This window comes from Camelus bactrianus, chromosome 1 (genome assembly GCF_048773025.1).
Source record: "Camelus bactrianus isolate YW-2024 breed Bactrian camel chromosome 1, ASM4877302v1, whole genome shotgun sequence".
NCBI lineage: Eukaryota > Metazoa > Chordata > Mammalia > Artiodactyla > Camelidae > Camelus > Camelus bactrianus.
The window spans coordinates 24,778,441-24,788,992 of record NC_133539.1 but is presented as its reverse complement, the minus strand read 5'-3'; the positions used below and the strand labels follow the sequence as shown (position 1 = coordinate 24,788,992).

The 10,552-nt window shown below is 37.1% G+C and overlaps 1 protein-coding gene across 2 annotated transcripts in view; it reads left to right on the top strand.

Moving 5' to 3' along the window:
- Positions 1-533: 533 nt before the first annotated feature.
- Positions 534-10,552, top strand: part of LOC105073298 (multidrug resistance-associated protein 1-like) — an 80,224-nt gene continuing 70,205 nt past the window's right edge. Inside the window, exons 1-2 of one of the 2 annotated variants that reach the window (XM_045520839.2) lie at positions 534-838; positions 4,790-4,851. In XM_045520839.2, coding sequence (XP_045376795.2) covers positions 767-838; positions 4,790-4,851 — 134 coding nt within the window. In that variant the 5' untranslated portion in view covers positions 534-766. The remainder of the gene's footprint in view (positions 839-4,789; positions 4,852-10,552) is intronic. The other variant, XM_010960521.3, reaches the window with a different exon arrangement.

Below are 10,552 nucleotides of genomic sequence, written 5' to 3'. Positions count from 1 at the left end.
AAACAAAATATTTCATCAGACCAATGACACATCTCTTGGAAAGTGATTTGTTCCACACACCAGTGCTTCTTTATATACAAGGTTCATTATCCAACAATATTTATCAAAAGTCAAAATGCCATCCTTAATTTTCATACCCCCCTTTATATGTCATGTATTTCATTTAGGTCTTTGCTCATCCTAGTTCCTAGGAAGTTTTTCCATTTATTACATAGCTTTACAGTCAATTTGAAGAGTAAAACTTTTTATTGTTTTCTAGTACTAAGGGAAGCATTTCATTAGTTTCTTAATTTTTAAAGCCCTGGCAATAAAATTATTCTGTAAAATTTTACTGACACCTGTTGTCCTTAACAGTTTTCTGTTGGGGCGTGGGCAGTGTTGACATTCTGTTTGCAAACATATAAAGGTAAACCCAAGGAGGAAAGAGTTTTGTGCTTTTATTACAAAGGGAAACAGAGCAACCCTGGAAACTGAGGAGTGAGAACTGTTAAGTCAAGTGCAAACACCCCGAAAGGCAGAGATCTTTGGACTTCACATAAGGTCCCACTTCTTCCCACGGCGCCTCCTCCTCCCCTTTCCCCTTCCTTCCCGGCCGCCGCCCAGGGCGCTCACAGGAAGGGCTGGCTGAGGGCAGGGCCACAGCTGACTCTCCAGGGCTGGTGCTCGCGTCCTCCCACCTTCCAGGCCCCGGACTGACGGTCCCCTGCCAAGAGAGGTGACAGCCGCGGCACCCCTGCGCTTCCTGTCGCCGGCGTCCGCGCGGACCATGTTTTCCAGCCTGAGGAGGTGGGGCGCCAGCATCTCCTACGCGCGGCTCCCCCGGGGCCCCCAGGCGCAGGTAAAACTGCTCGGTCCGGAGCGGGAGGGGAGAGGCGGGGGGGATTTTCTGGCCAATTGGGGTTGCTGTGGGGTGGGGGGACGGCGAAAGGGAAGTAGGAAGAACTGGCTGTCCAGACCCTGAAATGTCAACTGATGTCTTACACCTGCTTTCGTAGTAATCACCCACAGACAGCACGGACACACACACACACACACACACACACACACACACACACACACACAGTAGGGAGAGCTGAGAACACTCCCCAGGATGGTGTGAAACTTGAGCCATCAAGACCTCAGTCGCGGTGGCTGCTGGAGGAAAGAGGCATCTTTGAAGGGATAATTGACTCCCCCATAAATAGAAACAAACATCTGAGAAAAGAATGAATGGACCTGACATCACCAAAGGAGTAGAAGTTGGAATGAAATTCCACAAGCAGTGATAGAGCCCATAAAAACCACAGGAGAGATTCGGGATAAGTAACACTTCTGTGTGCTAACTGACGGTATGGGACACCGAGGTGGGGGCAAATCCAGAAACTGCGGACTCATAACTGTGCCTTGCTCCGCCCCCGCTCCCCTCCCCCCCCACCCGCTCCCCGCCCCCGTGATAACACGTGCTTCTTCCACAATAGAAGTCAGATGCTAAGGCAGTAGTTCAGGGAAATGAGCCTGCCTTGTGTATCGGGAACAGATTTTCCTAATAAAATTTCCATTTGTTTTACTTCTCATCGTTATACAAGACCAGGTCTTAGAAATAGCCCTTAAGACAAGTTTTGTAGTTCTAAAAAAAAAAAAAAAAGATTTCAGATTCAGGGGATCTTGTTCAAATTCTGGCTTTTGTTACTAACTCCAAGCGTCAAATAAATTTGACAGCTATTCTTCTTATTACATATTGAACTATAAATTTCTTTAAAAGTAAGACAAATTATGTGTAAAGTACCCTTTTAAGCCTATAGAGTAAAGGTAAGTCCCTTGAAAGTGTACAAGAGCCCCAGCAGGGCATTGCACTGTTTTTACCTCACACTATAGAGATGGCAGGCTTAATCAGGTGAGCTGGTTTAACATAATTAGTCTAACTGCAGAGGTAGCCAAAGGCAGTGAGTTACAGACTTGTGGGAAATTATACAACTCAAATAGTTCCCTCACCCCAAATTCCAGTGGGCTCTTCCTCTACGATTCTGACAACGTTCATTTCCTTGACTGTTACTCAATCTGGATAGCTTTACAGACCAAGCAAGAATCCATGTAGATAAGATTGAAAATATTCGTTTTAATTGCATTTTCTATTTGTAATTTCTTTGATGTCAAGTTTAAAAAAAAAAGTTGATGCCTTCAAAGTATGTTGAAAGCCTTGTATGAATACATTTCATTGCTGAGACTTTGTATTTTTGACATACTAGGTCTCAGATAAAATCCCAATCTAACCTATAAACCAAAACCATGACTTTCTGATTGAGTTTCTGGGGATGGCATAGTGACCTATGAATAGAAAACCTCTAAAACATTTTTATTGGCAGTAATTAACATTGATTCATCATACATTCATTCATCCAGAACATGTTATGAACTAGGCCCTCTAAATATAAAAATAAATCAAACCTAGTTTCTGTCCTCTGGAGAAACTAAGTCTAGCAGGAGGGAAGCACCTGTAGGTAAACGGTTGGATAGTCAGGTAAGAGTGAGGGTAAATTCAGTGAGGACAGATCTGAAGAGCCTTTAATTCCTCCTTGAAGAGTATGCTGAGATTGCTGTGGTAACGCAGAACCAGAATCTTGGTGGTTGGGTTGGGAGGGGAGGAATTACCAAAGGCAATAAATCCTAAACAGGATTGAAGCACAAGTAAGATTTAACCAGGAGAAGAGAAGTACAAGGATGTGGACAAGGGGAACGGTATTTCTAAGTAGCATCAAACATGTAATAGGCAGAGTTAAGAGAGTGTGGAATTACGTCTGTAAGGTAGAATGAATTTACCAGATTCGATCTAGTCTCTTCTTAGTTGGAGGATCTTGGACAAGTTTTTTTGTTTTTTGTTTTGACTCTGTGCCTTAGTTTCCTCTTCTGTAAAGTGGGGATGACAGTAATAGTCCCACCACAAAGACATGTTGTATTTAATGAAATACTTAGTACATAATCTGGCACGTAATAAATGATTAAGAAACATAAGTTCATTTGCTAACTAGACGTTTTCCCTTCTCCATCAGCTTGGACTGCCACTTGCCCATAGCTTCCTCCTCTGTTCCCAGAACCCTCCTCTAATACTCACAAAGGAAGCTCCTGAAATTAGGGGCTATGGGGTATTGTTAACTGTAGCATCACACAAATCATATCCGCAAGAGGCCACATCCCAAGGTTGAACCCAAGGAAGACTGAGAGCAGCACAGTTCACTAAATCTTGGACCCAGGCCATGCTGTGGTTCCACGGTCTAAACTTCTTGCTCCTCCATCATAATTCAGAAATAACAAGACTAGCACTCAAATGAAAATTGCCCATAAGCCATGAATGTTAAGGCATGTTTATGGGATGCCTACTAATTCCCAGAAAATTTTCAGAACATTTTCCCCACTAATATATGTACTTATTTTCCAAATAATGTGTTTGGTAATAAGAGCTAAGATATTATAGTTCATATATTTGGTTGTTTGGGGCCGCCATGTGATAAATGTTTTACTTTTGTCACAGTGTTTACTTCTTGAAACAGTTATATAAAGATAGATACCAATTAGTTAAATTACAGTTGACCTTGAATAACATAGAGATTATGGTGCCTAGCCGCCTTGAAGTCGAAAATCTGCATATAATTTATACTTGGCCTGTATACGGAGGTCCTCCAAATCCAAAGTTTCTTTTCTGGGGGTTCAATCAACCATGCAGTACTGTAGTATTTATTACTGAAAAAAATTCAAATGTAAGTGGACCCATGCAGTTCAAACCCGAGCTGTTCAAGGGTCAACTGTGCATATATACTAAATATAATCCCTACTAAATATGCTATACCTACTAAATATGTCCATATGTATTTAGTGATTTATAGCACGTCACTTGCTGTGACTGAGAGAATAGATTTGGAGTGAGTGTCCTGCTTTCTCTTCTACAGCCAGGACATTTTGCTGTACAGGATGAAATTTTGTTTCATGCATTGCTTCTAGAATCAGAATTTGTAAAAATTTGGTAAACACTTCTTGAATATGAACTCAGAACTGGTTTAGAGGGGATCAATGCAAAAATTGTTAAATACGGAACAATTTCTAAGGATGAAATTTAATGCTGTGATCAACTGAAATTTTTAAAGTACAAAGATTGATGCTGACCTTTGAAAATGTAAAATTATTACTTTTGAGGCTTTCCCTTTTAAACATCTGTTCTCTTGGTTGAACTCACTAGGTCAATGGGAAGAATTCTATGGAAATATTATTACCTCCCCAAATACTATGTAATTGTGATAAATATATAATTATGCATGTATTTATACATTTATACAAATTATGCAATTAAACACACAGAAGGAAGTAAACTAAATGCCTATTAAAGTCCTTCATTTTTCTATTTTTTCAGAAGACAAAATATTTTTAATTTAACAATTAAAATGTTTAAATTTAGCTTATATGTGTATATATATATGCATATACATATATACATGGTCATATAATTCAAGGAACTACATATGTACATAGATAGATGTGTGTGTATAGAGACAGTAATAGACATTTGTAAAATAATTTTCCTTTTCTACATGGTTTCTTGCTATGTAAACAGGCATAAATGTTAGGAGAAATCTTAAAATTCCTCTAGTGCAACCACTATTCAAGAATATTTTAATTGTATTCCTTAAAGATCATGATATCAACATAGCTGAAACACAAATGATTTCATGTTTACTTTTCTACTTGCTGACAAAGACATTTCAAATGTAAAATAAAGGCATTTTCTTCATACATTACTTGTTATATATTTTTTTCTTTTTAGAAATGCAGTCCAGAGAAAAATGCATCATTCTTCAGTAAGATGACATATTCCTGGTTTAGCAGGTAGGCATTTTATCAATTTGCTTTTGGCATATTACACTGAGGAAGATTCCAAGAGAAATGACAGCTAAATATCATTCCTTTAATCTAGGCATGAATATTTGTACAAAATAACCTTGTAAGGATTTTTTTCTTGTATGATTTATTGCAGAGGAGTTACATATGGTAACATGCTAGTACATACAGCACATATAATAACATCCACAGAGAAGACTACTAATACTCCTGCAATATTCTTTCATAGAATTTGTATCCCTGTTAGCACTAGGGGAAAGCAAAAATATATATAATTCTTTTACCATCAAGTATCTTCTAATCATTTTATATATACTACTTCATTTAATTCTCCCCTAAGTCTTATGAGATAGGCATTTACAAATGACAAAAATTGAGGCTTAGGGAGAGGAAGTAACTTGTCCGTTGGTACACCGGTAGAGGCACACTGACTTGATGTTAGAAGATAGTTTTTTTGCGTCCCTGTTTCATGCTTTTTTTGTTTGTTTTGTTTTGCTTTGTTATTCTACTCTTTACTGGAAATACTCTCATATATACTTACGTGTCCTACTATTAGAACACATACACAATCATTTTTGTAAGCAAGACATATAATGTGGTTTATCTCACTGAACAATTCATCTATAATGTGTGATGAAGGTTTTAATGCAAGAATTAAATCATATTAAGTGAGGAAAGTTGATTTTTTTTTCTAATTTTATAGGCTCAAAAGCTTTCTTTAGAAATGTATTTCTTTTCTCCTATAACAAAAATTTTATGATAATATGAAACTAAATTTATCATCTTAACTTAATGCCCCATGCTCTTCTTTTGGTAGAAACAAAATTGCCTAATTTGATCTCTAAATATGTTCTCAAGAGTAGATGAATCATTTAAATAAAAAAAGGGTGGTTGTATACTATATGCCCTACATTATGCTAACCTTTAAAAATACAAGAGATAAATGACCTAGATCCTGTCTTCCAGGAATTCATGGTAGAATTAGAAAGATTAAAAAGTTCACCATCAATTAGTTAAAAAGGCAAAAGGCAATGTAAGTGTGATAGAGAAACACAATTTTCAGGAGTGTCATGTAACCATGTTGGCACAGTTGGGGAATATTTCGCAAATAATTAATGCTTTAACCCAACATTTAAAATGTGTAGGGGTGAGTCAAGTGGCATTCCAAGTTAGCAAATCCCATATGCAAACCATGGAAGCAGGAGAGAGTGTTGGTGTGCAAGAGATCAAGCTGGATGGACAGATCAGAAAGAGTTCTCTAGGATACTGAAGATAGTGGGAAGCCACTGAAGAATTTTGAATGGATAGTGACATCCTGTTTACACCTGAGAAAATCACCTTTGCAATTCTGTGGGTATGATATGTAGGAGATGAAAATGGGGACAGAGAGGGGTTAGGAAGCTCTTCAGGTATCCTGGTAGATTTACGGTTGCAGTCTGAACTATGGTAATGATAGAGATGAGGAAGAGGAAGGGACAGATGCAAGACCTATTTAAGAGAGAGTTGATTGGATGCGGAAGTGAGGAACTGGAGGAAGTGTTGAATAAATCTCAGTTTCTAGCTCAGAAAACTGTGAGGTTTAAGTGTTGTGAAAAATTGTGAGTTTAGTCTGGAGAAGTTTCAATTTCCCATGCCTGACTCATCCCCATAAAAAATGTCTAGCAGGTGTTGGGTATGTAGGTCTCAAGCTTATGGATATGGACTTGAGTCATTGACTGTAGATAAGTAGCTGAAGCCATGAGTATGATTGAGATCATCCAGAAGAAGAGCTTATTGAATAGGATGAGCAGACAGTATATTGGGCATCCTCAGTATTTAAACAGCTAGAAGAGGGCGAATCTCCAAAGGAAGCTAAGAATTCAGAATGGAAGAGACAAACCAAGGAAAGAGTGTGATTGAAAGGTAGGGAGACTGTCAAAATAGGAGAAAAATAAAGTGACCAATAGGGCCAAATATTGAAAAGGGATAAACTGAAATAAGAACTGAGCATTTTCCATTGAACTTGGCAATGGAAAGATGATTGGTGATTTTTATGAAAGCTGCTGAAGTAGGAAACTGACATACTTGATGAGCAAATAATTGGGCAGAAGAGGTTGAATTATGATAAGCATTCCAAGTTACACAAATCTAGGAATCACTTAAAGACAATGACAAAAATTTTACACCATTATGCTACATTAAGTAACACACCAGAAAAAAAAAAAGGTTATGTAAACAGGGGCTATTTACATTTAATGAATTTGATTTTTCAAATTTGTATATGTATAGATTACGTTTTCCAAATCTGAGTTCTCTCTCATTCATGATTTGAGAGAAAGAGTGATGTCTACACTGGCTTTAAAATTTTGGGACTGTACGTTTAAGTTACAGTATATCATGGAATTTAAATGATGCAAATAAGTAAATATATTTTAAAAGCTTTTATTATTAAACTATAAAAACTATATGCATTTTTGTTAAATATTACAGACACCATTTTAGGAGGCCTAAAGTAAGGAGTTGAAATTATTTAATAAGCAAGATAAAACAGCAAATTTTAAAATTTGGCAACTCAGTGTCTTAAAGTCCGTATCTTAGCTCAAACAACTAGAAAGCTCTAATTTTTGAATATCACACTTATTTTCTGTTTAAAGTTAACATCTCAGAACTAGATTGGAAATATTTTCGAGGCATGCCATTATCTGAAATTGTCATTGGCATGAATCTAATGTGCTTTCTTATCTGCTGTTCAAACAACTGATGTTGAAATATAGCTATTGTTTAAGAGAATGTTTGAAGACAGTGGTTAATTGTGTTCTCAGATCTGTATTTTGAGTAACAGAATAAAGTCAGAAATTATTCTTAGGCTAAATTCAAGCTCCCATAATTATATGAATAATTCAATCAAAATGTGCTCAGATGACACAAATAATTAGGAAATTATATGCTTATGAGCCTTAATTCCTAAGGCAGTAGCTCTCAAGATTATTTTGATGATCAACTAATTATGAAGGCTTTATTAGCAAATATAATCTGTCATCAGTGTATAATAATCATGGTCATAGAATAATCCCCTTGACATACATGTAAAAATCTAGATAAAGTTTTTATAGGTCACAGTTGAATGATTATTTTAACTAGGGATACACTATTCAATCTCTCCTATCTTTTCTTCACATATTAATAAGAGTTGTACATTACCTGACTTTGTCCTATCCCACAATTGTTGTACAGATTGACTTCTTGCCTTTTCCTATTATACACTCACTCATTTCCAGAAATGTTTAAAGAGGTGATTAGCAACAATGAAAGCGATTATGTGACTACATGTCTATACTTTCCAAGTATTCAGTTATTACTCATCTACACAAGTTGCATTTCATCTCATCCTCCCAGCCAACTGCTACCAATTTACTACCCTTAACATCAGTTGGATGAGATATTCATGCATACTTGTTAATGTTAAATACACTCAAAATTCTCCCTAATGTAACAAAATCGAAGACAGAGTAGAAATATTACACTTAACCACATTGTCTGCCTTTGGTTAAATTAGCACTGGTTTATAGCGTATTTAAAACCCTGTGACCAGTCCCTAGAGTTTCTGTTCTTAATGACCTATAAAAACAACAAATTAATCTTGCTCCACATGCTTTGGAGAGTTGTGAGGATCAAGGTGATTTAAGTGAATGCCCTTAGAAAAGAAATATCTGTCTAAAAATCACAAGATGCACGTATGTACCTTTATAATTGCTTTAGGACTAAGGTCCACAAGTTTATGGGACCTGCTGCATGCTACATACATTTCACTCATTGGAAGGGTCAACTCTTGGTCCTAGGCTTCCAAAAAGCTGCTTCATCAGTTGATTTAAAGAAGCACCACTTCCTTTTTTCCTGAATACTTATGCGTAAAAGCAAGACCAGAAGAGAGCAAAAGAGAAGGCGGAAGTACACACCTGGGAAAAGGGAAGTCACAGGAGTTAAATAACCAAGCCCATGTACATCACAATCAATTCAGCTTAAGTGTCACTTTTAGATGCTGCATTATTTGGAGACTCAGCATGAAAGCCAGGGATCACTTATTCCCGTGAACTAAAACCGCTGAGTTTTGCACAGTTCTAACTCAAAATGCTGAGGCAGTAAATGTTATTAAAAATGCTTTTGTGAAAATCAATGCAATCTTATTTTGAAAATGAATATTTATTTTGTGGAATGGAATAGAAAGACTTAATGTGACATAAAAGTAGGTTATTGCTTAAGATGGTTTTAAAAGTGCACTGCAGGAAAATGTCCAGCATATTGAGTCAACAGAAACATGATTACTGAAGTCCCTTTCTTATTATGTTTAAGCCTTTTTGTTAAATATGAATTGTAATATGACATTAGGTAGTATAATAAAAGTAAAATTGAATCTGGTTTCCACAGGGTTTAAATCCATCCCAGGGTCAATCAATTCATACTGTTCAGTAACAATGACAACAAAACAATTCCAGTTTGGAGTAGTGTAATATTTTGTCACGGTCTCTTGGGCTAATATACTTAAAATGGAAAGAACTGAAGCTATACAGTCAGAAGGCCCAGGTTTAAATGGGGGTTTAATTTCTTACTAAGCAAGTCATGTCATCAAGCTCATGAACTGAGTATATCTGAGCTACATCACTCAGGGGTGTGTTTGGCTTCAAGCAACAGAATAGCCTAATAATAATAGTTAAACAAGTAGGTGTTTATTTTCTTATGTTATTGAGAAGAAGGCTGAGAATAGGCTGGTGAACTATCTCAGAAATGTTATCAAAGACCCAGGCCTTTTCTCTCTTTCCACTCCCCATCCTTGTTATTTGGCTTGTCACCCGTAGTGGCAAAGATGGCTTCTCTGTTGCACAACCATTATGTCTTCAGTACAGACAGGAAGGAGGAAAAGGCTGGAAAAGGAAGGCAAAAACTTCTCCTCTTGAAGTTTTATGCTTTCTTTTGAAAAAAGAAAGTTCTTCTTGGCTGATTTTCGTTTAGATTTCCTTAGCCATAACTGAGTTATATTCTCAATGCCAGGCAAAAGTTAATGAGAGTACCAGGACTGGTTTAGGCCAATTATAATTCATTAACTTTGTGGCTGGAATAAGGACATACTCTGAGTTCAAGAGATTTTCAACTGAAAAAATATCAAATGTTGGCTAGTAGGAAGATGCTCAGGCAGAAGGGATGGCTGTAGGGTAAGGATAATTCATTGTCTTGGCTGTAGGGTAAGGATAATTCATTGTCTGTCACAATAACATTTGTAGTATGACTAGACCATGCATCTTAGTTTGCCAGGGCCAGTCCCAGTTTAGACCCATTGTTCTTGCATAATTATTCACTATGTACTCTGGACAAGCTCTTTGAATGGAGGAGAGTGGAGGTACTAAGAGGCTGGCAGTAAGTTGCCATACTCCTTAAGGCATCAACTCAGAAATGGCATTGTCACATTGGCTCATATTCTATTGGTCAAAGTAAGTCTCATGGCTGAGGCCCTAGTTTATGGGGCAGATACAGGGACTCTACATCTAGTTGGACAATCTGTAAAGTCAAGTGTCAAAGGGCATATAAAACCCCAGTTGAATAGGAGAAGTTGCAGGTGCAGAGGATGGATTTATTTCTCTTCTGATACAAGCCTAAAAAGGCAGTGTGGGTTTCTGTGAAAATTAGCTATTTAAATTTTAGTAAAGAAGGCAGGGTA